A 23,295-nucleotide genomic window follows, 5' to 3' on the forward strand; every position below is an offset into this window, starting at 1 on the left:
AAGAGATTTAACGAGTTTAAGTTGTCAGTGATGCCATTAGTCACAAAAATGGCTCATTTTAATACCAAAGTTGTAGCGTGAAAGTCTTCACACACTGTCTTCAGAGAATGTCAAAACAAATAAAAAACTAAAACATTCTGAAAAGGGCCCGTTTTTAGAGACGAGCATTTTAAAGTTTCAGTTTCTTACAGGTTCAGTGTTAGGTTATGGTCGTACATGTCGTGTTGTACGAAATCTCTGCCTACGTGAATTGGCACCTAACATATAACAGATATTTTGTTCTTCGTGCTATATCACCCCCACCCCACCCCCACCCCCTTAGTGGCATAATCTCTCCTTTCTAATTTTTCCATATGTATCCTCTTTCGTAATCTACGACGACCACTGAAGCAGGTGTGTTCGCGGCGATCTCTTGGGATGCGCTCAACGTATACGTGCTTGCTGCAGCAGACGTTGTCTCCGCCCAGGGGTTAGATTTGGACTAAATCTATATTTGTCTTGCTGGTATTTATCCACAAATCGTTAACCCCAAGTTAACGGTCCCGTATCCAAAACTGTGTGCACTTAAACAATAAGTACCCTGTCGGTGCTCCAGCAGTAATGTGTTCCCGGCATGCATCCCAAGCTTGGTCGTAATCACTCACTGTGGCCACGCAGGCAAGTCATGCGAGATGGAGAAAAAGATGCATTTTAATTTCATGGCACGCAAAAAGATAATGTTCTTACGGGAGGGCAGGTGAAAACCTCATTTAAAGAAATGCAAGCTAGGCATTCGGTCGTGTGCAATACTAGTTGCTAAGCAATTGATTCATGCCGTAGGTGCTACAATAGAGCGCTAATACCTGCGGTTGACTAGCATAGAGCGCCAGTTACTGAGTGGTGCAGTATCAACCATCTAGTCGGACTGATCCTTAAATTCTGAAGATAGTCCCACACAGTTTCTCGTACAACAGGTGTTCTTTTTTCTTTTCCCTCTCCCTACGTGATAAGTGCGGAGTCCGCTGTGTCGCTACGTCATGCCGGAGTGACTCGGGGGAAACAGTGGTACCGAAAACAGAACTTCAAAACTGTGTCCTTGATTCAGTTGTCGTCTTAGCAAAAACATGGATGCTACAGTGTGGATTTTGCCTCTTACTTTGTTTCTGGGAACGATTGCAGGATACTCAGGTAAGAGCTGTTCATTTTCGAGAAGTCAGTGGTCTCTAAGCGTGTTATGACTTCAAAGTAGTAGTAAAATAGAAAAAAAATGGAATTATCCATTTACATAAGCTGAAACCATATGAGCTATACTTAGGACGAGCTCCTTTTGTTCAAAGTTGGATGTACTCCGTTTACCCGCAGCCGATTCTGGCGTGTCTTCCGCAAGTTGCGCGTTATTATTTAGAATGCATTCTATCTTAACGATTTCGCCCTAAAGCAATATTTAGAAATATTATCATTTCAGCTTGGGGGCAATGGAGTTTCCAAGTTGTGTTTTTAAAAATTGTCAACGCTTCTAGATGTCTCGTAACTGTCAACGCTTATTTTAGTGAACTTTATAGCACTCGGCTCTGCATTTTGTAAGTGAAGAACTGTTGGTTACAACAAATCACTCTATATGGTAAAATATATACAGGTGCAGAAGAAACGCGCCGAAGATCGTAAACATGCATGTCATTTTTACATAGCTATTTCTGCCCTACTCTTCAATATTTGCTGGACAAAGCTCGTCTCATTTACAGGTTTAAAACCATAATGAGTCTTTGATGTTAAACACGTTACCTGCCGCCTTATAATATAGCTCAACATTTTTACTGTTTATCTGCCATATCTGCACGGTCTCTGTTATGGTGATGTATATCTACTCCAGCCGGGCTAGTAGCGAATATGCTGTTACAGTGTTGGCGGATACCTTCCTAAAATAACATTAAGATTTTCGAAATTAATCTCATTAAGTTAAAAATTTATAGCCAAGGTGGAGAACTGAAATGGATAAAATGATATTTCGATTCTGGAAATTTTCCAATTCAGTTAAACGACAATGTTAACAAGATAATAAGGTGTATATATCAATTTGTTTTCAACCCCGATCCTTATTGTTTTAACTCACAACTATAATTAAACTGCACTATAAAACATAAGGAAGTAGTATAAAGTGTTGATGGCATAAAAGGACCACTTTCGGGTATTTTCCTGATACTTAGTATGTACCCATTTGGCACGCGAAGAAAAGATAAAAACATTAGGATCGATAATAGCTTTTCTCAAAGGAGGTGACAAGCCAATCTCTGGATGTTATCATATGATCTTTAATAATATTAAATATCAAATCACTTTGGCGCAGAATGCAAATGTGAAAGACACTTGAACAGGTTACTTTAGTGGTGCGAAGTAACGACACCTAATTGTGTTGAACCAAACTATTATTTAAGCACATATATTTTTACATACGAGGTTCTCCTTACGCACCTCTACGTGAACGCTTACCTAAACAAACACGTCTATTAAACCAAGTGAGGAACGTTTTAATGGCTTCTTTACCACGAACCTTCCTTTTTCCATAACTTTCACATGAGTAACTCATTAATGGATAAGAGTATTGTCAGACATCTTTCTATAAAGTCTATTGTCAAGTTTTGTAGGTACGTGGTGACAAAATGATAATAGTTAAAATAAAATAATCATATGATAACGCTAAAGAATAGAATATGTTTACTTAGTTTCTCGTGAAGAAGTATTTCCTTAAACGCAGTTTGGTATGAAATAAACAACACACGTGATAGTTTGAACCATTAATTCGACATTCCATCCACATTTCTATTCATCATTCGGTGTAAACTCGTCATGCTCGGACTGCCAAGCGTATCGAAGCCAACTCTGGTTTTATTTAAAAAAAAAAACCGACTTATGCGACAGATTATGATTAACAGGATGAAAAGTGTGTCGTAACTAACAAATAGGTGCCAATTTACCTGACGTATCTATCTAAATATATTAACTTGGCGATGGCATCGCTTAACCTTATTCAAAAAGGGGGGAAATTATTGATAAAACGACTAAACCGGGGTGGGTCAAGAAATAAAAAAAAGGGATGAGTTGTTTGTACTTGGTAAGTACCCAGAATGCGACCCACCCTAAAATCTCTCTCTCTCTCTCTCTCCCTCTCTCTCTCTCTCTCTCTAATTGCGCTTTTATTCCATGTTGAAATCCATTATTTACATCAGTAATATTAGCATAGGGCATTCTTTCCATGTGCTATGCACTTGTAGCAGAGCAGCAACTGGGAAGCATGGAGAAGGTTGTCACGTATGTCATTACGCTCACTTTTTCACTCTCCACACCAAATCACCATTAAATGAGAATAAACATGTTAGAGACGATATCTCCAAACATTTCAAGTAGCAGTCGGTGACACTCCTATTTTGGCCCTTAAGGATGGAAGCCTTAACCTGCTCTTTATATAAAGGGTTGTGAAAAGGTCACGCTGTAATTAGCTGGTCGCATTAAATCTTATGCTACTGAATTCAATGATATGAATTTTAGGTTGAAATTAATAATAAAACAAAGCAAGAAGTTGGAAGCTTTATTAATGGTCGAAATATTTGTGTGCAACAGAAAATATTATTTATTTATTATATTAGGAAATTATTTAGTTATTTATGCTTGTTTGATTGCATGAAGACTTGATTCTTTGATTTGGTTATCAAAACCGAAATTATGCAGTGGATTATTTTTAATTTGGCTTTAATCCAAGCCCATTATAATCACGCAATATCAAAAGCACTCAAGTAAATCAAAAGGAAGTTACTGTAAAGTTATGTAAATTTCAACACGAACAAATGAAGGCAGGTTTCGAGTGGGTTTTCTTTCTGAAAAAAATGTTGGAAGTTTTTTTAACCGCCCTGTAAGGTGAACACTTTTGGAAGAAACTTTTGAGTGAGTAACACATGGTATTTAATAGTATTTTGCGACACTTTTCGGCGACCACAGTGCTTGTCGCAGTGAGTTACCGGGACAGTCAAATAGCTCTGCGACAGCGTGTCTGTCTGCGCTTGCTTTAAATACTTAATTATCAAAATGAATTTTCTTATTGTACCTCAATCATTTTGAATATCTTACATAGGAAAAGTATGCATTTCCTTTTCTGAGAAAACGACCGCAAAAGGAAACCATCTCACTATCAAATGTGTACATCTTCTATTAAAGAAAACATCACATAAAAAGCAAGTTCAAATCATATCTTGACGGTATTTTAAAGGCAGTTAACTCAGATGCTCTTCTGTATTGTCTTGCAGAGATTTTAGGGTAGAGTCCACTATCATAGTGCACCGTAGTTCTACATATGTATGTATTTGCTGAACTTTTTAAATCGTAAATCACATCTATTCATGTTATCAGTATATGCTACGACTTAAAATGCAAAAATATTTCAATGTGTTTTTATTGAGGGGGAGGGGTCTTACAGCCAAATGCCTTCAAATTGAAAAGACAATTCTTCTGACCCCTTAACACGTACCCAGATTCTTAACGAACACCTGGCGTCCCAAAGTTCATCAAAAGTGAGACACTGGCACGCGCTATTTTCAGAGATTTATTCATAAAGATAACAGCACATAGGGTGAAATTGCCCCATGATGGCATGGTGAGATTATGATGAAGAGGGCTCATATGCATAGTTGTATGTCTCATGTGCCACAAAGTACTAACTTCTTAAATATACATTGTACTATGTCGGGGAAACATACCCGTAGCTGTTGTGACGGCACGGTTAACGTGATCGTCAGATAGTGAGAGGCACTAAAACAACAGCTTCTTCATTCAAAGTTGATTTCTTAAATGACAACGTAATGAATACAGGTTGTCCCCGATCTCACTTGTCAACCCTTTCTACCCGCAATTAACAACCTTAACGTACGGCTGCATTCAGAGGATATAAATGAGCAATGGCGTGCATGGTGTGCCGTAGATCTCCCATCGTTATTTATATTTATATGCGAATTTAAAGAAATGAAGTTTTAACGTTTTTTTTTACTTTTTGATCAAAATGATATGCAAGATAACTACAAAGAAAACCTTAAGGCGTTAAATGCAGCGTTTGACCAGCAAGTGCATTGTCTTGCCGTCAGCAGCGCAAATATCTTGTACAATTTTTATGGACCTATTGTTGAACGCCAACAATTTTCGAATAAAAGTCAAAACTATCACCATGTCTAATAGCCATTCTGCACATTCTTAAAACCGTTATATTTGTCACATGTTCAGCAGGTAAAAGGTGGGCCTGTGCTCTAGTCCATGGAGTGTAAGGACATTGTTTGTGATGTGAAATCAGAAACAAACATGAGCTTTGGGTACAAAGTTATATTGATTCGTAGGCTAACATCTTGTTTTGTGGCTACCAGTATGTTTAAAACTGTGTTAACAAAGATTAGAAAACGGAAAAATGGCAAAAGGCGGCCTTTGAAAAGACAATCTAGGTTGATCCTTGCTTACAGCATTTATTACTGGCGGTGGTGTTGTTGCAAAATAAGTCCCCGAATTTCTGTCAGAAATGACATGGTACTGACACTGCTGCCATCTGGAGCCCAGGTCATAGTAACATTGCCACACGTGGTGGCTAGTACACGAGATATGGGTCACATGGTAATTAATAATAAAACTTATGACATTTTTGTAAGCAACTACTGTATGATAGAGCATATGGAATGCACATATAATTGACCATGTCACTGGGATTATTTTGTTCTCAAATTTTTCGTTTCCAGATAAATACTCCAGGGACAATTTCCTTCTATTCTCCGATCATTCCAACATTTACCAAATTTCCCTCAGTGCTCCCTCCCAGGTCCCCCAGCTGCTGCTGTCTGCAGATAAAACTAGGTGAGTGATGGCTGGGATATTATCAATATATTATAAATGCCACCTATTATCACTGCAAATAAAAAGACATTGGCATAATTAATATTCAGAAAAAAATAACATACCTGTAAGGAAACTTGCTATGCCATTTGAAATGAACTAGGTTTATGAATGAAAGTGCACAAAATAAAGCAGGACTTCAGAAGGATGTTATTTAAAAAGGATAAACATTTTATTGGCCTATCCTCTGATGGGCGCTTTGCGATACATACTAAAAAGGTGTGATTTTTTCTTAAATAAACATTATTTAACAGTTATGGCTATTTTGAAACTGCAAACAAACTCTCTCTTATGTTATTTATAATAATACAACACCTGCACTTTTAAACACTCAAAAATTATTCTTATTACTGGTACTTGGATATTACCATTCCTACTCCATCCCTGCACTCGACTGGAAAACCAGGCGGTATCCTGGTTCTCTGGGTGCTGCCTGGGTATTCTATTTCATCATATTTCGTTCAGTTTAATATTATGTTTTCCTTGTTGGTGGAAGGGGGGAGAAAAGGGCTGCAGCTAGCAACAAAATGTAACGATCATCGTAAGACAAAGGGGAATGACTGTAGAGTAATATTTGATTGATTTTATTTTGATTAGATATCCGTCCGCCATAGACTACGATCCCATAGAAGAAACAGTTTATTGGATAGATTCAGTCTCACATGTCATATGGAAGTCCTTTATCAACGGGACAGTTGAGACGAAAGTTGCCGATTTGGATGAGAGTAAGTTGAAAATGTCTTATCTTCTAGATATTTTTTTTATTTATGGAAAATTGGCCTAGATTCCATGAAACTAGTGGCCTTAATGCTCTAAGAGCATTATGTGATGTCTGATAAAAACAAACATCAATATGTCCTCCATATAGATTATTTTATGAATTCGTTAGTGAAGTAGCTTGACAAACACAAAACACAATATATAATATCGGTTAATTGATATTTTGGCCAGCAAAGGCGGGTTTTATTTATGCCAAACCGAAATGAGAATTAATACGAAATTTACTTTAACTAATTGGCCATACATTGAAGATAAAAAAAAATGTAAATTTGCAATCTATTGCCAAAAGTACTGAAATATGATGGGCTCACACTATAATGATAATAAGATAGGAATGAAAGAATTTTGTTGGGTTCAAGAAATGCCAAAACTGCCGATAAAGATACAAAAAGACAAAATTAAATAAATTCCGTGCACTTGAGAGTCGAAAATTTAAATAATGAGTATTAATGCCAAAACATGTGTCAAAATGAGTGTGGAAAAAACTGCCCTAAAAAGTAGAAAATATAGAAGAGGTCAGATATTTGTGACTGATTGTAAACTTTTTGCCATGTAATTATGGAGGATTGTTGGATGTCGGAGTTCCTTCGGCAGGGTGCCACCCTGAGCTTCAGAGCTAACTTGACACTAACCTTTTCACTGTAGCCTATCTCCGTCGTGTGACACGACGGAGATAGGCTACAGTGAAAAGGTTAGTGTCAAGTTAGCTCTGAAGCTCAGGGTGCAGGGTGCCTGATCCTAAAATGAAATACTTGTTCAGGATAAACCAACTTCCAATTAGCATTTGCTGGGCAGCAAGTTAACGTGCTATATATTGATTAAACTGTCACCAGTCGATATTTTGCACGTGGTTTTGAAACAGTTATATCTTCACAGAAAAATGGCCTACGCTAATTTAGTTTTAATACGCACGTATCTGTACATGTAATGAAGAGATGCGTTTTGACAAATCCCGTTGAAATGCAGAAGGCTAACTAACGCGGCGCTTTCTTTAAAAGACACTATTCTCTTTCAGCCTCTGTTCCCATGGGCATAGCCGTAGATTATGTATCTAAACTTATATACTACACGGACGCAGGAGAGCCGTCTATCAATGTGATAAGAATGAATGATTCCTTGAGACTTGTCATTGTTGACCAAGGAGTAAAGCGACCGACATCAATTATTATTGATCCGTTTGATTTGTAAGTATCTCCACTTATTCTGATATCTCTATTTTTTTTTTTTTTTTTTTTTTTTTTTTTTGTGAATTGTATGTTTTTAAAATGTTACACATGTGCACAAGTGGAAACTGGACCACAGATTTCCCTATACAATGTGATGGATTCAGAAATTAGGGGTACTTTTTCTAACTGTTAGATAGACTTGTGATCTCAGTATGATATATGGTTATGAAAGATATATGAGTTTCAAGATCTTTATTCGCAGAAATTTATACTGGATAGATGAAGGTCTGAGGCAAGTCATGCGCTCAGATATGAGCGGAGCCAAAATTGAAGCCGTTGTCTCCCAAAACGTAGCGGAACCAAGAGGGTTAGCCTTGGATCTGAAAGGTGATTAAAAATATGTTTAAAAATGTTATTATCACTAATCAGTGATGTCTTATCTGATTATATGTTATGAGCTGAAATGTTATTTTAAAATACCTTTTACTACCAACAATACGTGGTCTTTCCAGAGCAAAACTTTACCAGAAAATGTCATTATCTATAAATGTATGGATTACGATTATATGACTTAAGATATATATACATTTTTCTTTTTACAGGCCGACGACTGTATTGGTCGGACGCAGGCAGCAATACTATTAACGCGCTCAACCTTAAAGACAACAATGTACAAATGATATACAATGAAACAAATCGCAACCCAGGTTACCAGGACATTGCCCTGAAAGGCAACAGTACACTGTATTACACAGCTTCAGTTGAAAGGTAAAATCACATCTTAACTGCAACGTTCATTTGATAAAAAAGTTCAAGTAGAATTTGTATTAATGTCCCCAAAATTGTCAGGAATGACATGGTCTTGACACTGCTGCCATCTGGAGGCCGGGCCATAGTAAGATTGCCACACGTGGTGGCCAGTGCACGCTAGGAGGTGATCATTCGCCCCATTGGTACTCGAAATATTATAATATCTTCTGATATCTTGTGTATGCAACTGTGTCAGAATAAAAGTAGATACCTGTTCATGATTTCGAAATTATTAGGCATTCTTGTCTGTTTTATATAAGTTGTGCTGTGTTCCTTAAAAAATAGCAAATTTTTATACCTTGTTACCTTGTTAAGATACAGACGTGAAGAGGCCTTTGTAAAAAAAGTATCGAAAGATGATAATTTCGATAATTTAGAAATATGCGCAAAGATATCATATGTTATAATCATATGTTATAATTCTAGCCATCACAAACATATACATCTTTATATAAATAATATGTGTATATTTGTTGCAGGTCTCCTGTGCAGATTTCCTTCCCAGGCAGCATAAGAGATAAAGTTGGTTCACAAACATTCAGCAACCTTCGCGGCATAGTGGCCTATGAGTCGTCCTCAAATTGGCTACAGATTTACGGCAACAGAGGTAATAAATAGCAAATTTAAATGTATAAAATAGATGCTGAAATCACCTCAAGTGTATGGTATGTTGAAATGTGTGATGCCAACGTTTTCGTGCTGACAGAATTAGATTTTCAAAATCTAATGCCTCTTTACCTTTGGGCATTAACTACTAAAACTTTTTTAAAAAGAATAAATGTTTTGAGATTGATTAAAGACACCACTTCTTTGATTTGTTTAACTGATTTCAACAATTGATTAAAATGATTCCCAGGAACTGCTAGATGTTCTGTCAACAATGGAGGATGTGAAGATCTGTGTTTTCCGGTAAAGAACCAAGAGGGCAGAGTGTGCAACTGTACAGGTAGTAAGCGATTACTGGCAGATGGAAAATCATGCTCTGATGGTAAGTGGTGACCCAAGCTGTGGGTTGTCATTATCATAGAAGTTTTTTTTATTTATGTTTGCATTAAACTGTATAATCAAGAAGTATAATTATCTCAACAACGAATTTTTCTATTTAAATTTTTTCAGTTTTTCCTTAAAAGATGTTCATGAATCCATGGTTAAATCTTTGTATAATGACAGTAACTTAATACCAATAATGGATATTTATGAAAACTTGCAGATGTCGATTTATTACATATAGTTGAAAGTATAATTATATTTCAAAATATTTACCTTACATCCAATTACAAAGCGTTTTCAAATATATCTTAAAACAAAAACTTCACTCCGTTGTTTTTTTTTTTACCGTTTCAGTGACTGCTTTACATGGTTCCAACATTCTGTTCTTACAAAACCTGGACAGCCTAGCCATAGCCTACATTGGTGGTATACCGGGGGAGCCAATTGCCTGGGTGAGGAGTGATGATCGACCGCTGTCCTTCTGGAGGATCAGGTCCCGGGGAAGAAGACTCACAGCCATTGACTTTGATTATGCCCGGGAAAGTGTCTACGTTGCAGACACCGAGACGAAAACAATTCGAGGTTTGGCACTAAACGGAAGCGCCATTCAGACTTACACGATATACTCTGGTGCGTATGTTTCGACTGGATTGTTTAAAGTATTCAGTAATTAAAATTCTTGTTGTTTCTATAAAATTTATTTTTGATAGTGTTTGAACCTTTACATTTTATCTTCGGTCTTGAAGCCATCCATGTAAATTTGTCTGTCGTATTGTTGTTTAGTTTTTTCAACTCGGTGATCTATATATTTAATGTTAACATGTTGAAATGATATGTTTTTACAAGGCATTTCAACAAACGCTGGTGGTGTCGCTGTGGATTGGATAAATAAAAATATCTACTGGACAGACGCCGAGTACCATGTTGTTATGATGGCTAAGTGCGAGCGGTCATCTAAATATGTCCGGACGATAGCCACGGAAGGTTTGGACAAACCCCACTCCATTGCCGTGCACCCAGCAAGAGGGTAAGTTGAACTGATTAAAGGCTATTTCAGTATGTTTAGTGAAATTTTATGATACAAAAAATAAAAGATATTTAAAATGAGAAGCAATCAGCATACGTCTGTGGCCATTAACATCTAAACTGACAATCTGAATATCCTGACAATTTAACCACGTCCTATCTCTAGAGGTGTCTGAACGACAATATAAATATCTAGAAGGTGGAATCACGTGTTATCTAAGTGGCTGAACTGACAATCTGGAAATCAAGAAGATCGAACCACGTGTTATCTAGGTATCTGAATTGACTATCTGGATATCGTAATCTTAGATGTAGGATGAATAATAAATGCACCATCTTCACGGTAGACACTTGGTCATGTGTCATATCTACATGTTCTCTTGTAAGGTCCGGGCTAGACACTTGGTCATGGTGTTTTTATTTTTCTTCATACCCCTAAGATTATCTTTAAAACACATATGGCAATATAATAACAGAAATTAAGTGATTTTCGTCCGAAAACGAAACCATATAATCTGCTATCCGGCGTTTGTACGCCTAAGAAGCGATTATCCTCTTATCAGTGAAAACCGTTTCGTCGTTTTAGCTACGTATTCTGGATTGATTATGGAGAATTCAACAAATTGGAAAGGTCCGAACTGGATGGCAAGAACAGAATGATAATAGCTCAAGGATTTGTTGGAACACCAAAGGCTTTGACTGTGGATTTCCAAAACGACAAGTACGTATATAGTTCTTGAGATTTAATATATTAGCTACAGGTGTACAAAGCTGTCACGTGTCTGGACAGATTGCATTGGATATGCACCTTATTCTATTCTTAATTAATCAATCTTAAGTACATAATATCTCAACATAGGAGGGAGAAAATCTTATTATTACTATATCTTATATCTTATTTGTTAATGTGCAGTTATATGAAGGCTTTGGCCAGCATTAAGAGATCGTCATAAATTTGCCATTATAATTTCTATAGAACAAAACATGATTTGTCGTGTGTCAACTGAATTTACCTCATTAAACCAGGGTTTACTGGGCGGACATCTTGTCCTCGGGGACCTTGACCTCCAGTGTCATCTACCACAGTGATCTGGACGGCAAGAACAAGGTGGAATTCAAAACAAGCACCTACTCCTCCATCCAGTCAATGGTGTTTTTCAAGGTAAGAAGAACACAAGGGGATGGAAGATTTGCATTGTTTCCATTGAAAAGGCAATTTTTCTAAATGGACTAGTTAGGTTTGGAATTGATACCAGAAGGTACCATGGTAAGGTACCACAAACTTTAGATGCGATGTGTGCCAGCTTATTTTTCAAATTTTCACAAGTACACGCGACAAGAAATTTGAAATTAAAGTAGTCAGCCTGCGTCTGCTCTGTAACTTGATGGGCACATTTGTCAAATAATGCACGTGGGTAGACAACAGATGAGTGGCGTACATTAGTTTAGTATTTGGGCCACGAAATCATAACGTGACATATGGCTTGTTATGCCTTTCATTGAAGTAGTTCATTTTTCACAAAAGCATGTCAGTTTTCTGCGATAATCAATTAATTATTGATGAATTGATCTTGTTTATTTCAAAATCACAAGTCACTTGTATTCTTCAGGGAATGTTGTTTACCAGTGACCACGACAAGCTGCCTCTAATGGGTGTTTATAACGCGACAGACGCCGAATCGATGGTCATCCGGATTGGAGGGGCAGGACCGGTCACTGGGGTCACGGTGTATCACAAAGACAGACAGGCCATGCCCAATGTACCAAGTAAGGGGTTATTTTTGTTACACATGTATTGAGATCTTCTTAGGATCATACTACAGAGAGAGAGTTATTCCAGCATTAACATTTTATTAAGAGACTTGTGTTCTACACATTTTTGCAAAACGACACTTTTGTCGTACCGTATGTGCTGTTTTTATCTGTTATATTTTTTGGCGTGTAGAGTTTCGCCCTTTTAGAACATAATAATCGACAGAAATAAGTATTAAAATTTTTGTGGGTTGGGTTATAGCTTGGTGCTCTGTTTTTGAGTAATATCTAATTGGAAGACCTCACTTGAATTATTAGATTCTTTATTTGAATGTGTGTGTGTGTGTGTGTGTGAGTGTTTTTAACACGCGGGCATGTAAAGAAGCAGACGTGACGGCACACAGTATTGGTGCAAATTACAACAACAAAAACAACAACAACAACAACAACAACAATAATAATAATAATAATATGTCTCATATTTCTCCCATAGATCCATGTTTATCTAAAAACTGTGATCAGCTGTGTGTGGTGACGCCGAAGAACCTTGCTCGTTGCACGTGTAGCAATGGTTACACCTTCGACACCGACAGCGGTAAATGCGTAGGTAAGGTCCGGCAATTCCGATCTGTAGCTTGTCAACTCATAATTTATTATCCGTGTGACATTAACGGAATATTTAATTTTGACCTATAAAATTTCGTGCGTAACTGAGAGTAGATGTTTTTTCCCGAAAGAATTCTTAAAAGCATATCTTATTTTACTGTGTAAAAAATACGTCTTTAGATTCCACTGTATTAAGTTTGACGTAGTTTTCTTTGTAGCATTTTGATTTAAGAAAAGGAAAATAAGAAATTTAGTTTTCTTCTTTTTTTATATTGTATGTAGTTTGTACCAAAAATCCTTTGGCCTGAAGATAGTGCATTTACATCATCATATCTACATGTACATGTATAGGCTAACCAAAACCCTTTCAGAGCCACAGCGTGTTTGTTTTTATTGTATTTGTCTTTACCTCTCTCTCACTCTTTCCAGGATCTGAAATCAAATCCGGTTTTATGTATTCGCTGGGAGACCGGTTGTGCCAGCCACATTTTAATGTGACCTCGTCCACAGTTAACACCCCGTACGACTACTGCTTCCTGAAACAGTCCGTGCCAGGCGACGTGGACGTCACGGAGATCTACAGGATTGCCGTCAATAAATACTCCCAGGAGGTATTCTATTACAGTTCCAAGAAGAGGTTGATGCGCACCATGCTTACTAACACCTCTGACGTCACGTCATTGATTTATGGTATCGACAGTTTAGGAGGTAACTGATATATACAGGTGTTGCCTAAAGCAACAATTTAAAGTATTATTTATTTATTTATTTATTTATTTATTTATTTATTTATTTATTTATCTATTTTTGCTTTCAGTTTTATAGATGCTAACATTTATTTTAAGGTATTGTTGTTGTATAAAAATTTAGAACAATATTGTACATTGTCATTAGCACATTCCATTGTATAAGCTACATAACGAATGAAAAAATTTTCAATATATTTTTCAATGTATTATGCATGCCAACGCACCCCTTTTTTTATCATACATTCGATTCGATTTGATTTAATACGGGTTGCTTTATCTTTTGACAGGGTTGGCCCTGGATTGGCTCTCTGATAACTTGTATTGGACAGAGGTCACCAATGGTCAAATATGGGCAGCAAAGACAGATGGGACACTTCAAAAAATTCTCCTAAAGAATCTCTCTAGTCCGAGAGATATAATTGTTCATCCCCTCAGAGGGTAAGCTGTTTATTTTTTAATGTGATCGTAATTGTTCAGCATATGTTCATACAGTGAATAGCCTATATTGGCGTCGAGTAGTTGGATAACAAACTCAAAATTTGTGATGTATTTCAGTTCAAGTCACATTTTGTTATACTTGTGCAATTCTATATCTTTGAAACAACAAGAGTTTAAATAAATATCAAATCATAAAAACTCATTACACTTCATAGTTATGCCATATGATTGCCTTTTTATTCTTATTTTTCAGATCAATGTATTGGATTTCCAAGAACAAAATCCAGACTGCAGATTTAGACGGTCAAAATAAAAGAAATTTGATGAACATTTCTATATCCCCAACCTGTCTTACTTTTGACTATATTGAAGAAAGGTAATAATGGCAAATGTCTTCAATCACTTATATACACTTACTCCATAAAGACAAATGAACAGCAGCAGCGATCAGTCCCAATTGTGTCTACATTAAATAATACATGAAGCCGTCAACTAAAAATTATAGTAAATACGTAAAAATGCACGTTATTTTGATAATTGTTTTATAATATATATTTTTATCAATTCAGACTTTACTGGTTTGATAGTAAAGACAAGGATATCCGGTCTGTCGGCATATTAGGAGAAGATCAACGTATAATCACATTACCAAAGAACTTCAACAATATCACTTCTATTGCTGTCTATAAGGTAGAGTTTTAAGCACATTTTTTTTCTTGATATCAGAACATAGTTCAGTGAAATTGGACGATGGTAAATATGATTAAACATTTGCCAGTAAAATGCAATATTCAAGAAAAGTCATCTTTTGAAAATGGATGTTATTTTAATCTTATCTGAACACATATTCCAGCAAGGTTTCAGATTTATTCAAACAGAATAAGCTTATATTTCAATTAGTCTTAAATGTCTTATTACAAATGTATGTTTATGACACCGATTACAAAAACTTTCTAGGGAATACTGGCGTACACCGACATTACGAATCAGACGGGTTTGCACTTGCTGAACATCTCCAATTCAAACAGCCCCATAGCACAAAACGTCACAACCCTCTTACACAGAGATCATACTGACGCTTACGATGTAATTGTTGTAGACCGCAGCTATCAGCAGTTGACACAAGGTACGAATGGTGATTTTGACTTAAATAGTCGACAGTGATTAAGTTACCGAAATCTTAAAAGAGAAAATACTTAACTCACCCCCCTCCCCCAACTTGCCTTTATTGAAGACGTTGGGTGTATAATATTGTTTAATCGATTTAATGTTTATGGATCACAGGTTGATTAACATACCTTCTGACTTAAATATAACGCATCTATTTTCATAATCTCTGACCACAGCTTGCGCTAGCGGTCTGTTACAAAATTAATTTATCGCTCATACCTAAATCTTGTATACTATTTTAGAAACCCATGATATCAGAAGGTACAATTTTTTTACGATATTCATTACGTGTGTATGTGTATTGCCAACCATGAGTGTAGTGTTATTTTTGGGCAAACCTGTGCTACAAATAGATTTTGATGGAGTTGTGTGAAAATTATTCTAATCCTTTTCTATTTAGCACCCTGTGACAGTAAGTCCCAGCATGGGTGCGAACAGCTCTGTTTTCCCAAACCAAGTGGAAAAGTGTGTGGCTGTATTGATGGCATGAAGTTACAGGCGGACGGCAAAACATGTGAATCAGGTAAAAAGTCTAATCTTAACCCCATTTATCTTTGTTAGGTAAAAAACAAGTACAACAAGTGTTGCTGCTTTGTTGTAATAAGTAAGCACGTTGTTGAATGATTTTGTACCGTGATTTGAATTAAATGTGGCCAGCTAAAATTGATAGACCCTATCTCATCAAGTTTTTAACAGTTGAAACTAATCCCTATTCATAAATTAATTCTTTACAGCTAAGATCATGGAGGATAATTTCTTCCTGATTGCGGATGACTACAGACACTCGATATTTCAAGCAGACGTTGACTTTAAGACGTTATCTGCCCTTAAGCTTCCTACTAATTACGAGTGGCCTATGGGCATCGACTACGACCCCACAGAAAAACGAGTTTATTGGTCCGACTGGAAGAAAGGCATAATTCGAAGCATGCATTTGAATGGTACTGGTGTCATAACGCTTAGGCAAGGGAAGCCAGGTAAGGAAGATTTCAAAACCTGGACGAAGTTAATAGACAATTTTTGACTTTTCAATAACACCTAAATTTAACAACTTGTTTTATTTGTTGATCCAATATGACGGAGATTATCAAATGAATCAAATTGAAACCCAATGTACATCCAGTAAACATACCTTTAATATATATAAAAACTTAAATGAAGTAGTATAATTTATCACTTTTTTCTAATAACGGCTGTATCGGATTCTAAATACAATACCAAAATGTAACAGTCCTCTGCAGTTTTTGAATGCTTCCGAGACAAACATTTAGAAATATAAGTTTTCTACTTACAAAGTTCATTTTCTAATTGAATTAATAACAGTCGGGTCAACTGTTTATTATAGGATCCAGAGTAGACGGCGTTGCCATCGACACCAGTTCTAAAAACCTTTATTTCACTGACCGTGGGCTGGACACTCTGGGAGTTATAAAGAGAGATGGTTCTATTCCGGAGACTACAATTTACTCATCCAACAGCAGATCATTTAATCCCAGAGCCATTTTATTGAACCCAGGGAAAGGGTATGCATGCCACTTCTTGAGATGGTTTGATTTATCACGATTTTTTGTAATACTAATATACATATAGTTGCACTTTCATTAGATTCACATTTGCCTATATATTCTCGAAAAGCAAAGCAAACAACAACCTTATGATAAAAACAGCGTATACTTATTAGTATCACCTTTTACATATTTTTTAATCATGCTTTTTCCTGTTACGATCTTCAGAACTTTCTATTACACGTTGACGACGCCCAACTCTTCGCCGTCTGTGATGAATGCTACTATGGGGGGAACCAATCATACCAAAATGGTTAGCCATGGACTAAGGAACCCAAATGGCCTAACTGCAGATTTTGAAGGTATCTTTCACTCCGAGCCCCATATCAAAAGGATTTCCAATGTATCTACACTTTTTATATTGATAGAATTAAATCTTATTTCCTAATTACAGTTGTATAAATATTTCACATTCATTTCTTGTTTTGAAAATTATGCTCCTGAGCTTAATTATCACACCACACCAACTGCACTAATCACTGACTTCTTTCCCCCAATTTCCAGCACAAAAACTATACTGGGTGGACGGATACGAGGATCGCGTAGAGGAATACAACTTGGCAACAGGGGAACGTACTACATTGAAAGTTCTATCTTCCTCCCATGGGTTTGCCATCACGAGGAAAGGCGATTACCTCTACTGGACCGACTGGCTTCAAAAGGGGATATTCCGCATGGACAGAAGAAATGGAACCGCAAGTGGCAAAGTTGATGTGTTTCACTATGACTACTTCACAGGGCTGAACGGGTTAAAGTATTACAATACGTCAGTAAAGAGGGGTAAGTAAGCCAATGAGAGACGACAGTGAGTTATTTTTTCATTTTAAAATGACTTTGATGGAAAAGAAAAAGCCATCTTTTTACTTTGAAGATGTTTAATTTAAAAAGTGACAGATATCATTGATATTTACTTTAACCCAAACAAGTACGCTTATTATACATGTATCGAGCAATTATATGGTTATTAAAATCAGTTAACATTATAAGCATTTAATGATACTTTTAGAATTGTTATTTAGATATCCAAATACTGGTAATCATTTAGCTTGATGTCAGTTCTTTGTCGTATTGTGAAGGAAATTTAGTAACGAAATTGAATCACCTTAATTGAAATTTCCAGAAACAACAGCTTGCTCCCAAAACAATGGCGGCTGTGCCGTCTACTGTCTGCCAATGCCGGGCAACAAAAGAAAATGTGCATGTCCAGACGGTGAGACTTTGCACTTCAATGGTAGAGATTGTGCCAAAGGTGAGAAACATTTCAACAGGTTCACTATGGCAAATATATTTCTTCCGGTTCATAATGTAACTTATATAGCTATATCATGTATAGCGATTTGAGTCCCTCAGCACTGAACTTCACATTTTATAGCCTCACTGATTTAGACTTTTAAGTACATGTTAATTTCTACTCGAAATCCGACCTCTTTTTATTTAACCTATATTTTCATCCATATCAACAGATCTTGCTTTCAAAAATTATTTCACAAAAATGAAATGCGTAGACTCGTGCAATTTTTGGGCCAATGTCGCCAGTCCTAATTTCGCCAGTGTTACAATTTCCTACTTTATAAATATGAATTTTATTTAAATGGAGATATACTTTTTATGCATACCACAGGGTTGATGTGTCCCGACATGAAGTTCACCGGCGGAGTATTTTTGGATGGCTGCATGGGAGAAACCAATCAGACCTGTAATTACACCTGTGAGAAGGGCTTCAGACCTTCCGTGGATAGTTCAACAGCGCGCTGTAACCCTCAGACGGGGCAGTTTGAACCGGATCTCAGCACTCTCTGCATAGGTGAGACCAGAGCACACTACGTTCAGCTTGCTGAGCTAACAGTCCCTCTCAGCTTAACTTCCTGCTTTCGCAAATGAAACCTCTGGGAAAAGAAGACAATCCTTAAACACACCTAGTATCTTGAACATGCTTATTTAGAGGCTCACAGTATGCATATTGCATACTATGTGGGAGCTAGTGTTTTTTGTTCCTTTTTTTAGCAATTTTGGTATATCGGGCCTATTCAAGATTGTCTGAATACATCCAAATCGTTCTTAATTATGGCCCGCCTCCACCTAACAAATCAGTATGGAACACTTAGTGAATTATGATACTTTACACTTTATGATATTTTCCAGTTGAACGGTGTCCCTTGCTGGTTTTGCCAGTTGGTACACTTGGCAGGTGTCAGGGCAGGAACAGAAAAAACATTTGCCAGGTGGACTGCATACCTGGCTATCGAAAAACATCTGGGTCCGGCGTCTTTACCTGTCTAGATGACTTGACCTGGGATGGAAGCATCACGTGCGAACGTGAGTAAAATTGGTTGAACATCATTTCAAACCAACGCTTTGGAGATGCGAATTAGATAATAGATGCTGTGAAACTGCAGTTTATAATATGTTTACACCTTAATATGTTTCTTTTATTACGAAAAAAAATTCCATCAAAATTGTGCTGCTGAATGGCACTAATAACCGCAAATATGTTGCATTAGTATTTTTTGTTATAGATACGAGAAAAAGCAGGAGCATAAACTAATGTTCAATTTGTCATTGGCTCACTTTTTTGATGTCGCAGAAAGAAGACAAAATAGATACGATAGGCGACCACTCAGTCATGTAATTAATTGTCCATTGATCGAATAGTTTTTTTCTTATTTTTAGAGTTACATTGCTCTGGTGATATAACTAACGGCAACATTGCCAGGGAGTGCAATACGACCGCTGGCTCTTCTTGTGAATATGTGTGCAACCCTGGCTATCAGAAAACCACCAGTAAAGTACACTGCAACATCACCGGAATATGGGAACAAGATTTGACTACAATCTGCAATGGTAAATTTAATGCAGTTTGAGATTCAAAAATCTTTGTTTATAGTAGAGTATAGTGGCTCGGGGCATAGGGTGCAATGTGTTTAGAACAACGTGTACACTGTGTGTGTTCGTTTTGGTGGAGAGTGGGTATTGTAGAATATTGGGACGTAGTAGGGCGCCATTTGTAAATGTTTTGGGTGAGGACATTTCTGTTATAGATAGAAGGAAGTGTAGCCAATACATAACTATTCTCAATTTCTTCTAGAAATATAAACTTCATGCACTTTTTGTTCAAGGCTTTTTAATATAAAAATCATAACATAAGGGTTCTAAAAGAAGTAACTTTGTTGTCTTCTCTAACTGCATGGCAGCATGGCATAAGAACTATTTTTTTGTTGCTTAATCTGAGTAAGGTGGTGCCCTTTTCTTTTTCTTGCCCAGCAACGAAATACATAGTCAAAACGACTAGCACCACCATCACACCTACTCAAGGTACCACATCCTATGATCGTCATTCCACCGTTCCAACAAGACTTACTAGTACTACCACAACAAGTACAACAATGAGTACAACAATGAGTACGCCAACTACAACTAGCAGTACGACGACCAGTACCACGGCGTACCAAAGCAGTACGTTGCGTACCACCACAACTAGTCGCACCACCACAACTGGTGGTACCACCTCTCCGTCCTCCACTACCAGTACGTAAAGAAGGCGTTGATTATAATAATGATAATAACTTCATGGTGTAGTGGTAGACCTGCAATTGATATGATACAATACACATCAAGAGTATAACCACTGGTACATGCATGATGGAATAATATCAGCAAACTTAATTTTGGTTATGGGCTATGTGTTGCACGGGTACGGAAATGAATAACATGGCGATACTCAAATACTTAGATAAAACTTATTTGCATGTGTTTTTATGATTTTTGTCTTTTGTATATTTCAAAATAACTATTGATTATTTAAGGTAAAGCTGATTCAGGCTTGCAATCAAGGAAAAAATTTAAATACTTCAATGTTATAGGCTTATAGCAATAATAATAGTAAAAGTAATGAATGATAAAGCGTTTGAAGACACTCGATGAATATTTTTCTACACTCTAAAAAGAACCAAGCTGAAGAACACTTATGAGATTTAGTACAGTCAACGATCTACGGGAAATGTGGGGACCATCTTTCATTTCAAATTCATTCGTTCATTTTATCATGAAAAACAAAAGAAAACTCGTTTGTTTGTTTCTTTGTTTATAGCATACCAAAGCATTTAAAACGGTGATAAGTTCTAAGATGATCTATTTATTGATCATTTCGTAAATTGTACTTTTTTAAAGTTATGGATTCGTGTTTTACAGCTACTATTTTTGTCCCAACAACACCAACGACTACGACGACAACGACAACGACAGCAACAACAACGATGATAAACCCCACACCCTCTCCGCTACCGGCCTCCACGACGTCAGAGGCAGGTGTAATCGGACCAAAGGCCTCTAGTCAAGGTCAAGGTGAGTGCATGGTTGAGGGGTGGAGAGGGGGGCACGGGATACAGCTGACGACACCTTTCATTAAAGGGACACATTACTACATGTGGTCCATTGAATCTTGTTCTTGCTTATAGTGTAGATTTCATACTGATTGGTGCAGTGTAATCATTTCAATTTAAATTTTATCTTCCAGACGACAATAAAGGTTTGATAGCCGGCATCGTGGTGGTCGTTGTTGTGCTAATTGTGCTTATCGTCATCTTGGCGGTCATATTGGTCCGGAGAAGGTAATCAACATATCTTTTTCTGAAAGTGGTCTGTGTTCAGAAACTAATAATGCCGGTTTCTTTGAACTAAATAATTAATTGTTTAAAACAATTTTTCGTAATTGCATTGGTATATTGATATTAAAATCACGTTTTTTAAGTCAAGATGTTTTTTATGGTGTTTAGTGATAGATGTTTAACTAAAAGAGAGAAACATTTGGCCATCTGGCCATCTGTGACAATGTCTATATTTTCAGCTATTTTCTTCAAATAAAATCAAAAGCCAGTATTTATCCGATCAATCTCAAATGTGTATTCCCAGGAACCGGTCGCCCCAGTATGTGGATCAGACCAACATGTCCGACTCAGAATCAATACGAGGTGGCTCCACCAGCGGGGACGTCTCAGTCGGAGTAAAGGTGGGGGCAGACGGCAGTTTAGCAATTGTCAACCCCGCGTTCGGAGAACCAGGAAAACCGGAAATGATGTCAGACACTGCTATGGACGATGTCTTTTTAGGGATGAAAGACGAAAAAGGTCTTATTGTGAATAACCATGATACATATGCTTGAAGTGTATATAAAACAGCAGTAAATGATCGTACAAATCCAAGATATTATTTAAGCAGCAATGCCGAAGGAAGACGGTGCAAATTCATTAAAACCTGTTGTACAACATCGTCAGAATTTACATATACAGTGTAACTGTGGTTTTATGTATTTCTCATATAACAGGTTGGAACCTATCTGTGGATAGATCTGTTTCATCTAGTCAGGAATTCTACAACGGTGCCACGAGATGTTGTGTGTCCTGTGGATATATAAATGTTTATTATCGAACATCAGAAAGTACATGTTCGGATTGATACACACAAAGTGTGTTTGTAAATCTCAAATACCCTCGTGTGCAAGTAAATATCATCATGAATGCACGGACGCTTACGGATTACCACTAGAATAGATGTCTTCTGATATCCTCTTACATCAAAAGAAAGGCGCGGAAATCATATCCAGATTTTTTTTTTTCGTTTACACTTTTGACTGAACCTACATGAAGCATTGCAGTCGTGCCATACGGCACCAAGGTCAAAATTCCGAATTTGCTTAATACTTTCTTTTATCTTATAATGAATCTAGATCTAATTGAAAAAGACCTGGGAAGCTTCATGGCCGTTCCGCAATTTTCAGTATACAAAATGCCAGAAATATTATGGGAAACTTGCTTGAAAGAGCTAGTAAATGGGGTCTTGGGGTTTTACAAATATTTACTTTTATGTAATAATTGTATATAGCAAAACACTTATTTTCGAAAAAGGTTGTTTATCTATTTTATACGTAAGATCGGAATTGTTGTTCATCATGCTCAAGGGAATACGTCGTGCTAAAATGAGTTCCTGTTTATACTCGTATGTAGCAAAAAGTTTCAGTGCAGCTTATGAGCCGACTTATGTCTAACCGGGGCGTTTGTTTGTTAGAGAAAAGCAATGTTGGGCATAATCGCCTGATAAATGTTTAATATGACGATATTTCATACTTGGTGTGTGGAATGTTTATGATATGAAATCGATACAGTATCGTTTATTTCGCAAGGATATGTTTTCCTCAGTGATATATACTTCATATCCTATGTACATCTATGCATCAGGAATCTTTTAGACCGAATATAGTCTAACGCAATAAAACTAATGCATATAAAATTCAATAAAAGCAATAGCTACAAAAACGAGTCGAATCGGAGAAGTGTTTTATTTGGAAATCAACCA

General features: G+C 36.8%; 1 protein-coding gene and 1 long non-coding RNA gene across 3 annotated transcripts; one reads left to right on the top strand and one right to left on the bottom strand.

Annotated features, from left to right (window-relative positions):
• Positions 1-693: 693 nt before the first annotated feature.
• On the top strand, positions 694-23,258 carry LOC106163309 (low-density lipoprotein receptor-related protein 2). Of its 2 annotated transcripts, XM_013540865.2 has the most exons (32): positions 694-1,167; positions 5,742-5,856; positions 6,493-6,620; positions 7,691-7,859; positions 8,104-8,228; positions 8,444-8,609; positions 9,131-9,258; positions 9,508-9,639; positions 9,996-10,271; positions 10,488-10,668; positions 11,254-11,388; positions 11,694-11,829; positions 12,278-12,434; positions 12,913-13,026; positions 13,455-13,733; positions 14,062-14,212; positions 14,466-14,588; positions 14,782-14,902; positions 15,170-15,338; positions 15,783-15,905; positions 16,117-16,359; positions 16,728-16,905; positions 17,116-17,249; positions 17,452-17,727; positions 18,068-18,196; positions 18,569-18,751; positions 19,090-19,263; positions 19,618-19,788; positions 20,209-20,472; positions 21,136-21,288; positions 21,461-21,554; positions 21,856-23,258. In XM_013540865.2, exons 1-32 carry the CDS (start codon positions 1,104-1,106, stop codon positions 22,103-22,105), a joined length of 5,241 nt encoding a protein of 1,746 aa, XP_013396319.2. In that variant the 5' UTR covers positions 694-1,103; the 3' UTR covers positions 22,106-23,258. The 2 variants fall into 2 exon arrangements, with proteins under 2 accessions (XP_013396319.2, XP_013396320.2); XM_013540866.2 differs by lacking the exon at positions 20,209-20,472 and having other exon boundaries at positions 705-1,167.
• Positions 749-1,899, bottom strand: LOC147763382 (uncharacterized). The gene is made up of 2 exons (XR_015332749.1): positions 1,762-1,899; positions 749-1,217 (listed from the first exon to the last, which is right to left on the bottom strand). It is a non-coding gene; the product is annotated as an uncharacterized LOC147763382 (long non-coding RNA).
• Positions 23,259-23,295: the final 37 nt, after the last annotated feature.

Source organism: Lingula anatina, chromosome 2, assembly GCF_051362555.1.
Source record: "Lingula anatina isolate TDL-2025a chromosome 2, LinAna3.0, whole genome shotgun sequence".
In the NCBI taxonomy this organism is placed as follows: domain Eukaryota; kingdom Metazoa; phylum Brachiopoda; class Lingulata; order Lingulida; family Lingulidae; genus Lingula; species Lingula anatina.

Coding starts and splice junctions, on each gene's coding strand:
- LOC106163309 (XM_013540865.2), top strand. CDS start 1,104: ATGGATGCTACAGTGTGGATTTTGCCTCTTACTTTGTTTCTGGGAACG. Junction 12,435..12,912: donor GGCCATGCCCAATGTACCAA/GTAAGGGGTTAT, acceptor TTTCTCCCATAG/ATCCATGTTTATCTAAAAAC. Junction 21,555..21,855: donor GTCATATTGGTCCGGAGAAG/GTAATCAACATA, acceptor GTGTATTCCCAG/GAACCGGTCGCCCCAGTATG.